The following is a 17,154-nucleotide window of genomic DNA, read 5'->3' on the forward strand; positions in this document are numbered from 1 at the left end:
GGACATCCTCCAGAGGTCATGTCTGGAAATGACTTTAGGAAAGGACCTGGTGACACATTAGAAAACAGGAGGATGCACCGTGTTTGACTGCTTGCGTGACCCTACAGCACATCAGCCGGCAGTGTGGGCGTCCCTTGTCCTGGTGGTAAAGAGACAGTTGATGGTGAGTTTGGGGCTGGAGCATTTTGCTGTATTAAGCACTGAAAGGGTTCTGGCATTATTTATGTACCAGCAGTGATTTAGCACCAGTATCGGAAAAAACCCAAAAGATACCCAACTCTAGATGATCAAAACTGTCACGCGAGACTGAATCAAAGCCCATCAGAGAGAAAGCATGTTGTCTACACCCTTGTTGTCACGATAAATCAGCAGTGCATTTGTGCTGCTGCAAGCTCGCCCATGTCAGCATCTTGCAGCTCCGCTGTGCTGAAGTGAAACCGACTTGACACGGATTAATTACTGCAGAAGATGTTAATTTAATAGTGTACAGTACACATTCCACATTATCAGCACTTGTGCAGAACATGTGATTGCAGATCCTTGTATTCGGGAGACGGTAAAGCCACAACAGCACAGAGTAAAGCACTTGATGCATTAAGTGATCCGCTGGCCTCAGGCACAAGGGAAAGTTCAACTCGGCTCAGTGGTTTTGTCATGGTGGTTTCACTATGTTCACTAGTTGTGGATTTGATGGAGGGATGCTGTTGTGCAGCAAAGACCTGAGTGTGGATGACTAAACCTTTCGAGGTATTTTCAGGTTTGCATGAGGAGAGAATGTGTCACTCAGTAGATACTTGTGTTTGAGCATCTCCTAACCCCGCTTCACAGTGAGGGTCGTATGTTCAAACTGAGAAGAAATTCCTGCACCAAAATATAATGACTTTGTCCTGAGCCATACCACATCCATCCATCAAATTCAGTGGTAACACGTCTGGTAGTTTTGGAAACGATGATGAAAACATAACCTCATTGGTCGAGTTAATAACGGTCATTTCACATGAGAGAATGACAAATGAATGAAAGATATCATTACTCCTTCCTTTTCTCGACCACGTAAATTGGGGCCATGTCTTTGCAGATTTAAGTTGGACCAGCGGCTGTTACCTCAGTACATCTTTATCATTCTTTCAGTGTCATGGACAAACTCCTCTTGCAGCGTCTGAGTTTGTGGTTTGTTTTCATCTCTCATCTGTAGAGTGTGGACATAATTCTTGCGTAGGTGGTGGAAGAGGTTAGTTGTTCTTTAACTCAGTTGTTGCGATCATTCCGCTGCACAATATGCAAAGTACAGTTTTCTTGTCTGTGTCAGACTTTTCATACCCGACCCAAGTCCGTGTGACAGATTTAGCTCCTGTTTTAAGTACACGCTCCTCCTTTCATGTTGGCTTGTTTGGAATTACCACATTTTGTTCCACGTTCACTCTCCTCCATGTTTGTTTGTGTTGCCTTCATGCAAATTTCCTGCCTGCATCCGTGCTGTGGGGAAGAACACAAAGCAGCGTTCAGATGATGAAAAACATTGCTGTAAATGGTGACATAAACGTAGAACATAATGAGAAACAATGGATGTTTTTCTTTGACCAGAGGCAACATATTACATTTAGTTTGGATCGAGAATAATGAACGCTGGTAATCAAATGAACAGCCTCGGGCTTTCAGTTTTCTTCATTAGTACAACAGATGGAGTTGGTGTGATATACTTATTTATCATTGTAGGTTCATCAATACTCATCAATCATCAATACACCAATCCACCTATGGAAGTGTCCTCCAATGTCAGCTTGATTAATGTCTACACTGATTCACTGAGGATCAGCAGCATGAGAAGTCATTTTATAATGGACGGACAGGAGGTGATACATGTGTGCGTCTGTTAAATGTGTCCCCTCTGCTTTCGGGAACTACAAGCCCAACCAAGAGGGTTCAGCTAACTTTTACGTTAGAGGGAACGTTCGGTCTCATTGAGCTGTAGAGACTTTACACTTCATCATCAGTCATTGACATTGAACCATTTGACTTGTTTTCTTTGAATTTTTGTGATAAACTCTCAACCAGAAGCAGCTTCAATCCACAAATATGTGAAGCTTTAAGCTGCTAGAGTTTTCTCATTTCCCTGCCTTTTTATAAAGTACATCAGATATTGGTAAGGCCATAGCCAGCCTCTGTAACCATGGCAACCTATATTTGAGCGCATCCTCAAATTGCAACAGATTTGTCAGAGTAATGCGAGGTAAAGGTTGAATCCATATTCTAAATGGAAAACAAAAGTTGTTGTCTAAAAGAGAAAACTGAAATGAGGAATTGAGGGATGGTTGTAATATGGGTGGTGGCTTATAAATGCTTTGTCGCTGCTGTTTACAAGTGGCCATTAAAGTTGATATCTGTATGACGAATTGTGCACAAGGATTTAAGGGTGAGGGTGGTTTGACTTCAGGGTTCATCGACACAAGAACAATTTCAACTTTAAGACTTTTGGAAAAGCTGTGGGCCCCATTTTAGTTTGAAAACTCCAGGGTTGTGTTTTAGTCTGCGCCGGCAGAAACGGAGACAATCGGACATGATGATTGGTTCTTATCAGTCACGACTCGACGAACAGCTGTGAATATAAGGGTTTCTAACACTTATTGTCAGATAAAGTTACACCTTGTCATCAGTCCAAGAAAAGACATCCCTGCTCTAACTTTTCATCATAGCTGTTTCCCTTTTTTTTTTTTTACAACTATAGGCAACCATTTGCACAAAGACAATCTGCTTCCTGTTTACATTAATACATCGGCTGAGACGCAGTATTGAAACTAAAATGTGTTTTGTGTGGATGTGGCCCCGTATTTCATTTTGTTGGGATTTTTTTCTTCTTTATTCAACAGCGTGGTCTTTGATAGCAGGACTTTGATTTTACATTCAGATTTTGTAATGTTTTCACTCAAAACCCTGCGTTCGCACTTAAATATTTTGTTGCACGGACAATTTTCCTGCGATCCAGACAACGAAACATCTGCTCTCGGATACAGGAGTGCATGACACTGGTTAAAGCAACCTCCCATACGGGAATCTCAAAGAAGTAAAGCTAACACACTCACAACAAAGGGCGGGACAGTTTTGCTCATCAACAATACACCTGCCATTCTATTGGTTGGGGAATTTTACAGGCCGAGTGCAAGCGCACAGTTTGAGCACAAGCAGAGCAAATCTAAGCACCAACATGGTATATTTCCCAGGTCCATCCCTCTCAGGGTTATCATTCTTGTAAACACTAATCTGAGCTTGAGCAGTTCTCCCAAGTTATGTCTCCTTTTAATTGGCACGTAAAAACACAACAACAAGGCGATAACCATAAATTATCACACTTTCATGTGGCTGTGCATCATATTTAGTTGAATGAGGCATCACCAACAAGCTCTGTGTTTGATAGGAGAGAGTGTTGCTCTGTGTGTCTCATCTTCTCCGTATGAAACCCGACACCTGTGTTGGTGCTGCCGCCAACACAGATGCATCACCTGCCTGCCTCCTCTGTTAGCCAGGATCTCTTTCTCTCTCTCTCTCTCACACACGCTCACACACTCTCATATATATATATATATATATATATATATATATATATATATATATATATGCAAGAACAGACAGGTAGTGAATAGATGTGTAATTTCACACAACTAACCAGGCAGACAATTAACAGGCTTTCATTCTCATGTAGCCTTCTTTTGAATTAGTGGTGTTTGTCTGTGTATGTGCATGCGTATTCTTGCACATGTGTCACATCCATCTTGTGCTAATGTGAAGAGCAATTAAACTCTTTTTCTTCTTTTTTGTAGGTGTAGTTTTATTTCCTGCGATGTGTAAATTGCAGTAACAAAAAACACAGTAATTCATCATCATACACTTGAATAGTTTTATTCTAGTCCCCACTCTGGTTTATGGATTTTAAAAAAGAAAAATCTGACTTGTGGACACATTATTCTCTCCCCTAGTCACACTCACTCCCAACAAGCATTTATCAAGTTTCTTGCAGGTTGAAAAAGGCTGTAAAGGAGGAACTACTCTGTAATGATCAGCATGTTTTCTCTGGTACGAACAGACCAATTCATCATAGGTCATGTGGAACTCAATCATACATTTGAATTAACCCATTTACATGTATTTCCAAATGTACCCCTGTAGTGTCGTCTCTCCGACAGATCTGAGAGGTTTACACATTCAATCAGCCTGCTTTCATTTACACAGAGAAGTTATTAGAAGGGAAGAAATTAATTGGACATGAGCCTGTGTGAAGTCTGAGCCTCATCATGAGCAGGAGCAGGATGTCGCTGACCGGCTCATATGCACTTAGAGGAGGCATTGATATCACTCAGCTCATCACCCGCTGTTTTCTTGTGGCTCTGCCTGGTGTCACAAGTTCACTCTCGTGACACCAGGTCTGGTCTGCTGGATGATGATGGGTTTTGATTTCTACCTGATGAACGGACAAAGGGAGTTTTTAATGTTTAGTTTAGAAGGTGTTTGTAGGGATATGAAAGCAGCTGTGGTACAAACTGGTTTATTTACTGCTGAGGTTGTTTCAGAAGAAACGGTTGACACATCTTTGAAGGCAACAAGCTGCTGAATTAATGCTACATAGAACTAAAAGTCAGCAGATGAACTATACACATCCCTGTGCGAGCCCACTTTGGCCCTGGTGTTGAAACTAGGCTGCCGACATGCTCTGGCCAAATATTGAATATGTTCCCAGTTCCAGAATACCCTCTGGGATTGGCCTGTTCAACTTGTGAACTGTTCTGCTATTAGATTAGAGGACATGTTACTGTAATAGGGCCTGGTCGTTCCCAGAAGGCACTGCTGCGCCTCATTGATCTATTGAACAAAAGCTACATGTTCCAGTGCTCGCTCTCATTTTCCTTTTTATCTGGTGAGCTTTTGTCTGACTCTTAGGCTGGCACTTTTCTCTAAATGAAATCGACTCCTGTGTGTGTACACCGAGGGAAAATGTAACCTGCTTTCCTCTCGTTTTGGCGTTCGCTGCCTCGTTTGCCTTTTGCTGTGATGTCTGTGTTTATGCATCTATGTCAAAGCCTGTGTCTCTGAGTTACTGAATCAAACACTCCAAAGCTTAACACACTAAGTCTCTGTGATAACTGTGCACATCAGACCAAGTTGTATCTACTCATCAAGGCTCTCGGCGGTGGGAAAACAAATAGACGCTCTCAGTTCTGCAGCGTTCATGTTTCTGTGGATGGATCCAGGTGCAGTTTTCCTTCAGTGACTCTGACCTGCACCAATATGACACATCCAGGGCCGCCTCACTTATGCTCCAGGCAACTCTGTTGTGAAAGACGAGTACAAGAACAGTATCGGCTTTTCCAGTGACCTCAACTCCTCAGTGTCTTTGGAAGCTAGTAGATGTACATCTTCGGTGTGTGCTTTTATACTGGGTCAATATGATACAAGGCTAAAAAGACCTTTGGGGCTCAGCAGCTTCAATACAGCTGACTTTTGTTCAACACTTTTTCTTCAATGTACTTGACACGGTCTGAACTGTGGGGCCATAAGTCCATGTATCCTGTGTAATATTCATATTCATTAGGGAATCCAAAATTTGAAAATTAAAGGAATTGTTATTTTATTTTACAAAAACATTTAATTTACAAAAAACTAAGTCAAAAATGGGAAATGGAAAAACCCACACAAAAAAAGCCACTGACTAAATTTCAAGTTAAATCTCTACATTAAATCAATATGCTAGCAGTTCTGTGAGATTATACTTTGATATGCTGGTGCTTTCAGCTAAATGCTAATGTGTTTCATGCTACTATATGGTTGTTCACCAATGTAGTTGAACCTATTTGTTTTAGCCTCTTTGCTAAATAGCACTACATACGCTACACAAGTGGAGTGGAGGCAGTGGGAAAAGCTTTTAGTTTGGTTGGTAATTGGTCTTATTCAGAAGGGGATGAGGGGGTTAAAGCTATGACATACTCATCCTCTGGGGATGATAAATAAGTGCATCAGGTTTCAGGGCAATCCACCCACAGCTGCTGAAATATTTCAATAGCAACCAAAATGTCAACCAGCTGGTGGTATAACAGTGAAGTTAAAGGGGATCGCCAAAGTTGTCACGATTCATCCTCTGGTAACCATTAACTTGTGTATTCAGTATTGATTGATTATAAATCCAGTAGATATTGAGATATTTCACTGACGACATGGAAACTTTGATCTGCCGGGGGCGCTACAGATAAATTCAGGACAAGTTCGGGACATGGAATATATCTATTATATTTGTTGACAGTCCATCGAGATATTTCACTCACCACAAATATCAACCTTGTGAAACTAGATTAAATTTTCTGGGAACCATGAATCTATTTGCTAAATTAATGAGTTACTAAAAGCTAGTCCACTATGGTTAAGCCCTGATTGAGTTTCTGCTGCTGTTGGTGTGAACCACATGAGAAGTGTTGGCTCGCAGCAGAGTGCTACTGTTGACTACTCTTTGTTATGTGAGCGTGCAGTAGATCAGAGGAGTGTAGGTGTGACTGGTGCAGTTGGGTTTAAAGTCAGGAGGAGGAGGAATGCTTTGTAGCTCGTGTATTACAGTGTGGGAGCGTACAATGTATTAATCATTTACATTTCTTTGCTCTCATTCTCTTTAGTATGTGAGTCCACTGACTTATTTTTCTCTGCTTCAGGGTTTTACATTTGTTTAATTTTCTAATTCTGCTCATAACAACTCCTAATGGATGATGACTGCAAATGGGTGATGCTGTGAAGGGCTAGCTCCTCTCCCTCTTGAGGCAGGAGTGAGCATTGTGGAGCAGAGCTGAAAGGGAGCAATCAGACAGATAAAGCCACGGACTGACAACATCCTGGTGCAGCAGGTGTTTGAATTGTATGCTCACATAAAGCAGTCAGCCAGGTAAATAAAGCATGCAGGCAAACACACAGGGCCTGCATCCAGATGGATTTACCAGCATGGAGGGAGATGAAGACCAGAGTGGTGTAGCAGGTTGCTGCAGAGGAGGACACGCAGCTTATTCTGATAAATGCAGCTCTTCTTTGTCTCATGGAACTCAAGTTGCAACTGCTATTTACTAGGGTAATACTCCTTGTGCCTCTCTGTCTGGGATTTTATCAACTTGTTAATCTCAATTCAACTAAATAGATTTGAGCTAATAAAATGTCCACTCCAGGATTGGCTAATACTGCCAGTTTTGACCTGTTAACAGGATTAAACAAACCTACAGAAACTACTTTTTATAAAAATGTGCTGGCGGGGTGGGGTATGGGTCAAGGACCAATTCATTACATTTTTGGGCAGATTCAATTATTTTCTTGATTTTCTTATCAAAGTATGCAAATATCTTGATGAAATAAAATAATTAAAAATATATATATATATTGTCGACTGTCGTTTTAAGCTTTTTCACTGTGGCACTCTTTAGGCACCAGAACTATTTTAAAAGAATTGAACCTCTGCAGAGGTATGCGCTGTACCGAATCCCATTCTAGTTTATCTTATTTATTCTTATTTTTTTATGACACATTTTCCTCTTGATTTCCAGCCCCAACAGTGTGGCTTGTAATGTTTTACTTTCGTATGTGTGTGTGTGTACGTGTGGTCATGTCAAAATGGTCCCAGAGACACTATAGCAGGAACTACTACTGAGGTAGTTTTGAGTACTTTGTCAGGTAGTTATTTGCCCGTCTGTCTTTCCGTCTGACACTGGACGTGAACCCTCTCACTCGATTTGATTAGCACTCTGATGAGATGTCTGTCTCATATTAGAAAAGGGGAAATGCATCGTATATGATGCCTTGTTAAGCTTTAATGGAATCTCTATATGTCTTGATGGAGAGATTTACCTAAGAAAAGTTTGAAATGACTAGTTTTATGTTTTTTTGACTGTGTAAATGTGTTGTTTGTCTGCAGTGAAGGAACTTATAATTCACAGACGATTCACGTCTGAGAGGCTAAATGGGGTCTAAGGAAAGATAAATGATCCAGGCTGAGTGGGACACAGCCACTAACAACAAGGTTTTATGTGAGCTCATTGATTTTTTTATAGTGAAGGTTGGCCTTCAGTTTACACACCTGCATAATGATGAATTCCTCTGCAAGTTTTAAGCCCCATTACTAAGAGTAATGGACTGTATGAATATTAAATTATTATTCCGCTGCGTTGTCAGTACAGTTGAGAGAAAGAAGCTAAATGGCTCGTAGGTGGTGCTAAAAGTAAAGTTTGGTTGCCTTTTTTATTGTATTATATTTACCACTGGCTTTTCCCGTCTCTGCTATAACTTCTGGGCAAATGATGTATGGCGATGTGGTAGCCAGTTAGCCAGTTGACTGTTTTTTCTTTCCACAGTTTTTATTGGTTACTTTTATCCAGGATGATTATCCGTTGCCTTTTCCTGCATAACGTGAATAAATCTTCTACGTGACCTCATCTGCGAACATGATATGTGAACACAACTCCCATGATCCAATGCTGCTTCATAACATCATCAAACAAGGTTGCCATTGTTTTGATATAGAGACCCCTAGTGGTTGAAGCTACGTACATCTGTACATGTATCATGATTTCTTTCTTTTGGCTAATTGCATCAATCAAGCACTAAGTGTTTAAAAAAAAGAAAGAAAGACTTAACACCAGGTGGAAAAGAATTGTCTAACCGCTGTTAGTTTGACCTCTAAACCTGCAGCAACTCTAATGGGTGTGGTCAGACATGTGCTCTGCTGCACTTGTCTGTAACCACACCCACACTGATGCATGCGGACATTAGAGCTGCACAGTCGGCTGTACAACCTGTTGATCACATCCTTATAGTTTCCAGTGAGACTCATGGATGTGATGGAGGGACGTGGTTTCACAAAACAAGTCAGAAATTCATTAAACTGGAGTGTCGACCCGCTGGCTTCACATTGCAAACGCAATTACAGTGAAATGAACAGGCACCTCGGGGTGCGCTGGATTTCAGCGATGCTGGTCACATTACACATGGTGAACCGTGATGTAGCATTATGTTAAAATCAATAAAGAGTGATTTCTATGTTTGCAGTTACACAGCCATACTTTAGCTTTCTCCCCAGTTCATGTCCTGCGGTCGAGCTGCGCCTGCCGGTGGTTCCACTGATAAACAATTCATCATATTATAATTAGTTTATCTTGCTCTCTCCTCATTGCTTCCTCTTATCTCTTTACTTCTTCCTGCTGATTGACCATTAATCAGACTTGTAGAGGCCCAGGCGGCAGCCATTACAGTCTAAAAGATGAATATCACATTATTTACAGTGGTTTTGCTCAATTTGTTCATAGAGGTGAATAAACAACAGAGGCTACGGCTGGGAAAACAAAAAAAAACAAAAATGATTGCAATATAATTTGCATCAATATTAATGAAACAAAGGTCCATTATATATTGATACAATCGTTATCCATTGTGTAAGCACAGTGAGGAGGTAACACATTATTCATCCGCCTTGGATTTGTAAATGACTTGCATTTCTCATGCTGACTAATGAGGATAACAGAATGTTGTCTTTAGTAGACTAATTGCGCTCATCCCTAATTCAAACCTTCAGGTTTATGGCCCCTTGGGGGAAGCAGAAGAAGTAGTGCACACAACATATCATCTCCTTTAAGTTGATATTGTAAACTTACACATCCGCAGTCAACTACAGACTAACATTAATATAGAATTAAAGGTGTGTTTTGGACCGACTGGCTCAATCTCTTTTACCTGTATTTGTGGTCTCTACCAACTCCTGAAAGAAATCTTTATCTGCTGAATGCTGCATGCTGGCTGTGTTCACCAGCAAGTAGGACCATCAAACAGTTCAGTGTTTGTCATTCTCCGTCCAAAATGAAGAGTTTAACCTTCACTCCGAAGCAATAATCAGCCTTTAAATTTAAGAGATAATAATGTGGCATTTGTCGTGATAATTATCGCTATTGACTGATATCAATATTTTTATCTTGATAGAATTATCATATATCACCCAGCCCTAATCGAGGGTCTGTGATTTAATCAAAACAGGAAAAGGTGGGTGTGGGGGAACCATAACCTGGACTATGAAACCGATGCACATGCTTTGTGGATTCATACAACACATAATTTGTAGTATTTCAATGTTCATAAACTTGAAAATAACCCTCAAGCCTGTGTCACTACAAAGTCGCTTTTATTGGGGGGTCATGGAAAGTTTTGTCTGTCGTGATTGTTCATTTCGAGACAGAACTTTTCATTCGGACAAATTGAAGCTTCACGCTGCTTGATCACTAGAATAACCGCTCATACTGTAACTGATGTAAGATGGCGCCTGCCCTTAAAGTTGTGTTGGGATCTGACGGTGTGAATTACAGCCAATGGTAAGTGAAGTGTTTTGGCTTTGGTCCAACCCTGCATCAGCAGGAGGTTTGTGGAAGTGCTTCACTGATTGAGACGGAGCAATAACTGAGAAACGTTCAGGCTGCGATGAAGAGAAGTGCACTAATGGAGGCAGTTATTAAACTCAAAATAAGATCAGAGATGTATTTTAATATTCTCAGAAAAAAAAATGGTAACGATCTGCTTCACATTCGTCTTTGAAAAGGCTGCCTGACTGATTATTTATGGTTTTTAACGTTGTGTTTGAACAAGCGTGTTTCATAGTAGAGGTGGATGCCAAATTCTCTTGGCAACTTTGTGGAACAATCTTTAACACACCGAGTTTCAGCACGGCGTGCCAGTCAAACACCTTCACTCCTGTATGTGAACACATCTCACATAGGAACCAGATTCTGAATCTCTGAGTCAGGGTCAGAAGCCAGCGGAGCAGATGAGGGGCCTCCTGTGTACTTCAGCCATGGACCGCACTGACCCCTGACCTTTGACCTCCCCCCGGCATAGAGGAGACCTGTGTTTCCATTGGTCCCAGACAGGAGGTGCTCTGTTGGGGAGGTCAGAGCTGTCTTGTCTGAGCTTCTTTTTCCTGTCTTTTAGTCGCTGTGAATCACTGCAGTGTTTTTATTTATTTCTGAACTAGGGATGTTTCTAATGTCTAGTTTCCCTGTTGATTAAAGAGAAACTCAAATGTAGACTGCTTAACTGTAGGAAGTAGGAAAACAATCAGAAGAGAGTTAGCCTGATGTAGGCAGACCAGTTAAAGTGGGATGTGAGGTTGCTTATTGTTGGGGTTTCTACACACAGAAAATGTGTAAACTACAATTGTAAACAGTTTAACTGGGATCCGAGTCTACGAGTAAATGATGTCCTATTGATTCGCGTAGTTTGGCTGAACGCTCGCAGCGCTCTCACCTTGCAGTTTTAAACCAATGGGTCTGGGCTGAATGATAGTTGCATCACATTTTGCAAGTCGAACTATTATATACCTGTGTTTATTCGGACACAGTCTACATTTATTATTTTAATTTTCTAGATAAAAAATACTGACGAGCTTCACTGGTTTTATTAGATGTCATATCTGTCCCATGTTGCACCGTGCTGGTTTAAAACATCTGCTGCTGCAAGTGTTTGAGCAGCTAAACTGGGTTTTAAAGCTTTTTCACTGAGAAACAGCTGCCAGCTAGAGCCACAAAAGACACCACAGGGGTGAGAGTGAACAAAAACAGTTAATAAAGGTCTGGACAGTTGAACAATGAGCTGAAACTCCCCATAAAGCTGAGGGCAGCAGCAGACTCATCTGATAATTCTCTGTCGCTTCATCACTACTAGTTTAGCTTTTCAAACGGTCACACTATTTTCATATCGTCATTTGATTCATTGTTATTAAAGTAATATAGCTGCGTTGATTATAGTTTATTTATGTGTTACATACCCATGAACAGGGATAAGGATATAGTTTGATTAAGTTTATATATGGTAAGAGAATGTAAACCGTGCTTTTAGGTCAACGCGCTGAAAATGTGTTGTTGTGTATGTGGGGATTATAATGTACCGATCGCTGAACCGGTCGCTCTGATTGCACAGCATGTGTGCAAAGGCTAATTGTTTCAATACAATTATTTCCACATGAGCTTTCCACATTAATATTTGTTCAGGTTGTTGATGTTTTTGTCATCGGTGAAGTTACAGATTAGAGGTCTGATGTTTAAACAGTGGTTTGTTTTCACTATAGCTTCATGTGACAATAGATGCAGAGTTGCTTTTCTGCTTCCAGTTGCTGTGCATTTTCTTTGAGCTTTATTTTCTATGCTCGAAAGAGAGTCCCCAGATGGGCTGTTTAAAAAAAGTCTTGTCCGCTCTTTTGTTTTATGAAGCTTTCTTCACATTCATATTGAAAAACATTGGTAATGACAGGGAACTACATTTTTTCTCAAGAGTTGGTGTGCGAGTGTAAATCAAAAGCGTTTTTTGGGATGTGCTTCTTTTGTGATGCTACTGTGAATAATTGTAACATTTAGTTTACTGTTTATGGTCAGTGTCGTCATCTGGCTTATTTAGCAAAGTCGGGTTTCATCCCTGTGGTTACGTTTTGGACCATACTGCACTTGTGCCATTAAATAAACTCAACCTCCTCTGTCTTTTTCTGTGCAGGTGTAGCCGCAGCCTCCGCCCACAACACCTGCCAGGATGGTGGTGTTGTCGCTGAAAATCTGCATTCGCCACTGCAATGTTGTGAAAACGATGCAGTTTGAGCCCTGCACAGCCGTCTACGATGCCTGCAGGATCATCAGAGAGAGAGTCCAAGAGGCTCAGACCGGACAGGGTAAGACGGATATAGAAATGGACAAGAAAGACAGGACGGGGTGTAAACTGTAGAAGAAACAGGGAGGCATGATGCTGGAGTTAGAGCCATAGGATTATGGAGATGGAGACGTAACTTCTCCTGGCTGAGACCTGAGCAACAGACCAAAATATGTTGTTTGTCATAGTTCGGTCACGTAGTTAACATTTGGTCATAACAAATCCAGTCGCATGCTGCTTGTTGATACATCCTTTGACAGTTCTGGGATCAACTCTGCTACGGATATTGGCATCTACTCTATTACGGAGTTTTCGAGCAGCTAAAAACTGAGAAGTTTGGAAGAGCTTCTGGAGCGGATATTTTGTCATCTGATCCTCACACATTGAATAACTTTCACCAGCACAGTATCTTAAATGCTGATTTGTCTCCTCTCTGCTCCAGCTTCCGACTACGGCCTGTTTCTGTCTGATGAAGACCCCAGGAAAGGAATCTGGCTGGAGTCTGGAAGGACACTGGACTACTACATGCTCCGCAACGGGGTAAATACATCAACCTGTGTAACCCACATGCTCAAACAGCCTATGAATGACGGTTGCCATGGAGCCATTGTTTACCCAGAGCTGTGGCAGAGGTTAACATGAGCGCCTTGAAGAATAATACAAAAACACACACGCACACACAGTTACCTTGGGAGCTGTGTGAGATCGAAACCCTGGAGAAACATGTGTGAATAACACTGACCTGGACATACAGCACAACAGCACACACTGGAAATCATTGTACTCTCTTGAACACACAGGCACGTAGGCACACTCCCACACACACGCATTATTTACATTTTCTTTAATGTTGAGTTATTTTCCTAATTGTAATGCCTGTGTCCAGACTTTCTAATTACAAACTGCTGATTGAGGTCTAACACTATATAATGATTTGTTCTTATTATTCACAAAGTGTCTATTATGGTGAGGGAAAATTAAATCAAAACAATTTATATCAATTAAATACCACTTTATAAATCCACCAAAGTCAATTAAAACGGAGCGGTTCTGGAAACGGCCGGGAACAAAGATGATGGACAATATCAGGAGGACGAAACCAGCGAAGCCGAGCGAGGAAATAAAAGTGCATGATAGTTTTTATAAGTAAAGTCCTCCGGGTCAGTGGTGGATTCTCGGCCGGCTTGTTTTTTTTAAATCTGATTCCTGCTGCTGAGGGCCGACCCGCTCTGGCTCCCATGTATCTGTATCTCTCCGTCTCACCACAGCTCCGGCTTCGGTTTTGCAGCTCTCAATGGTTTCTCCTCTTTAAAACTCCACCAAAGGCAAACCAGGTAGAAGCCATGACTGTGACCGATCACTCTGAACCAAATCTCTCCAAATCTCTCCCTCATTGTTGTGATTGGACGGCAGCGGCGGGCTGTGATAGGCAGCCGTTAAATTGGGTTTTCTGGCCTATATTCTCCCTATTGAGGCACGTAACCTGGATACATTCGACCATTTTCTCAATGGCTGCTCTCAGCTTCTCTCACACTTTTTTGGGACATTTTGTTCCTGCATTCCTTTCTTATTAACTCTTTTTTTTTTCTCTCTCTCTCATGTGTTGTCTTTGTGCAGGATATCCTCGAATATAAGAAGAAGCAGAGGCCCCAGAAAATCAAAATGTTGGACGGGGCCGTTAAAACCATCATGGTGGACGATTCCAAAACAGTGGGAGAGCTGCTTGTGACTATATGCAGCAGAATAGGTACATAGTTTATCTCCATCTGTGTTTTTTTCACTCTCCAGATTTGTTTTATACAGTTGATTGTATTATTCTAGTATTTCTACTTATTAAAAATCTATAAATAAATAATCAGAGAATGCAAATATATCAAGTTGACAATTATCACTTTTGTGTACAGTTTTTTGCAGACTTGCAGATGTGAATGTAAAATGCAGAGACGCCACTAAAATATGATTAAACATGCGCTATCATGATACTGACAGAGGTATTTTTGGATTCCAGGCATCACCAACTACGAGGAATACTCTGTGATCCAGGAGACGGTGGAGGAGAAGAAGGAGGACGGGATGGGCACGCTGAAGAAAGACAGGACACTGCTGCGAGACGAAAGGAAGATGGAGAAGCTGAAAGCCAAACTACACACAGACGACGACTGTACGTGCAGTAGAATTATATTTGACTTGATAGTGTACAAGCAAAGATCTAAACTTGCCACAGCAGGTTTTTGAAATGTTTGTGTCATCATCATTTTACCAGCTACCTGTAATATCTACATTGAGATGTTATGACCTAGGCTGGATTCTTCCTTCTCCAGTTTATCTCACATCCACTGCCACTCTGCATAATCCCATCTTGAATTTAGACCGACTTTAGAATTCTAGAGCAAGACGCATTGTTTCCTTTGCTCGACCAGTTTGACATTTCAATTTATTAGGCAGAAATTACACATAACACTGCATACTTCAGTGATAATAGAGTACATCTAAAGGCTGCCTCCACTGGGCCTGATAATTGTGTTGGAGAGGTTTTGTATCTTAGTGACTTTTGTTTGGACAAACTCAACCAGGTAAAAAGGAGATTTGATCAGAGTTGACAAAAAGTCAATGTCACTTCAGCAGACTTCTCCTGGAAGATTTAAAAGTTTCTCTAAAGAGCAAAACAGGCTTTGGCTTATTCTGTCCAAGAAAGATGTCCAAGGTCCTACATGTCCAAAAAATAACACATACATTTAACATATTCTTATACTTAAGCATTTGTTAAGCCTGTTAAGATCCATATTACCTTATTTTTGTATTGGTTCTCTGCTGTAATTGCTCATATTGGACTATAATACTTAAAATAATATGTAGATGTATGATTTTTAAAAGAAATAACTGGTCTACTACTTTTGCTCAACTACTGCTCTGTTTTTGTAAAGCAGCCTTGGCTTCCTTGAAAGGTGCTATGTATACAAGTTAATATAATAATTATTATGATCTGATCCCTGTGATTGTGTGTTGTGTTTACAGTGAACTGGCTGGACCACAGCAGAACATTCAGAGAGCAGGGCGTGGACGAGAACGAGACGCTCTTGCTCAGACGCAAGTTCTTCTACTCGGACCAGAATGTGGACTCCAGGGACCCGGTCCAACTCAACCTGCTTTACGTACAGGTCTGACCCTGTTTTCATGTCTCATGCTACGTCTGTTCGTCTCGAGGCTTCCGATCAATCACTTGAATCAATGACTGTTGAAGCAGGAACATGTCCGTCTAAAGAACAAAAGCACTTGGGTGAAGTTGTTGTGAGGCACAAATGTTGTGCCTCAAGCCAAATGGACATTAGCTTCTTACTCCTTCTTCTTTGGTCCTCGAAATGACATTCAAATACTTATATATCATATTTCAATGACCTTAAAATGGCTTAAATGCGACTCTTCCTTCCTCATTTTGTGACTTAGATCTATGAATATACTAATATGTCAAACTCCGAGTGTCTGAATGGTTTTATTTTCAGACTGACATTTGTTTAGTGCAGTGTTAAGCTGGAAATACTCAGCCATGTCTCTCACTGCTTATTTTAATTAAAATATGTCTTATCATATAAAAGGCACAAGAGGGAGAATGAGATGACAGCACACCCTCACTCCAACCATACAAATATACAGAGAAGAGAATGGAACCATAAACCAGGATATACACTGTACCACCTGTTTCTTCCTCATCACAGAATAGTGACGAGTAGCAACCAAAATGTGCACTGACTGATGACTTTTGGATAAATAAAGAAAGGTTTGACAAACAATGTGCGGTAAATAATAATCCTTATTGGGAATTTAATTACTGATACTGACCTGAAATCCTAATATGTATATATCCTTAATGCTTCTACTGTTACCTAATGAAGGGAAGTTTGTTTTGTTCTTCAGGCTCGGGACGACATCCTGAACGGTTCTCACCCTGTATCATTCGAGAAGGCCTGTGAGTTTGGAGGGATTCAGGCTCAGATCCAGTTTGGACCTCACATAGAGCACAAACACAAACCTGGTTTCTTAGAGTAAGTGTCTGCACGGTGATATTCTCCACTGGTAAAATACAGATTACATGTATAAATTATTTGATTGGAATAAAAATGACTTAAAGTTCTTCTTCTTGTCACTATCAGCAGACACATTTGTGTTCATGTTATAAATCCAGGATTGGCAGTTAATAAAATCCATGGGAGTCATGAGTCCTTTTTGTTTTGAGTTTTAAAGCTGGAGCAGTAAAATTCAAAAACTCTTTGATATGAATTTCATCTTCTCCTGTGTTTCTGTTTTTCTCTCCTATAGTCTGAAGGAGTTTCTACCCAAAGAATACATCAAACAGAGAGGATCTGAGAAGACGATATTCCAGGTGTGGTCACAATCCTCTCTTGTTGATTTGTTTTTAACGTCAGCTTATCCCATGACTGTGCACCGGTTGTTCAGATGTGTAATGTTTGTGTA

The 17,154-nt window shown here is 40.8% G+C and overlaps 1 protein-coding gene across 4 annotated transcripts in view; it reads left to right on the forward strand.

The window, feature by feature from the left end:
* tln2a (talin 2a) overlaps nucleotides 1-17,154 on the forward strand; it is a 93,240-nt gene that overhangs the window by 28,932 nt on the left and 47,154 nt on the right. For all 4 annotated transcript variants that reach the window (XM_035163420.2, XM_035163449.2, XM_035163430.2 and 1 more), the window contains exons 3-9: nucleotides 12,535-12,706; nucleotides 13,127-13,224; nucleotides 14,302-14,431; nucleotides 14,693-14,845; nucleotides 15,700-15,842; nucleotides 16,597-16,724; nucleotides 16,999-17,062. In XM_035163420.2, coding sequence (XP_035019311.1) covers nucleotides 12,571-12,706; nucleotides 13,127-13,224; nucleotides 14,302-14,431; nucleotides 14,693-14,845; nucleotides 15,700-15,842; nucleotides 16,597-16,724; nucleotides 16,999-17,062 — 852 coding nt within the window. In that variant the 5' untranslated portion in view covers nucleotides 12,535-12,570. The remainder of the gene's footprint in view (nucleotides 1-12,534; nucleotides 12,707-13,126; nucleotides 13,225-14,301; nucleotides 14,432-14,692; nucleotides 14,846-15,699; nucleotides 15,843-16,596; nucleotides 16,725-16,998; nucleotides 17,063-17,154) is intronic.

This window comes from Hippoglossus stenolepis, chromosome 1 (assembly GCF_022539355.2).
Source record: "Hippoglossus stenolepis isolate QCI-W04-F060 chromosome 1, HSTE1.2, whole genome shotgun sequence".
Taxonomy (NCBI): domain Eukaryota; kingdom Metazoa; phylum Chordata; class Actinopteri; order Pleuronectiformes; family Pleuronectidae; genus Hippoglossus; species Hippoglossus stenolepis.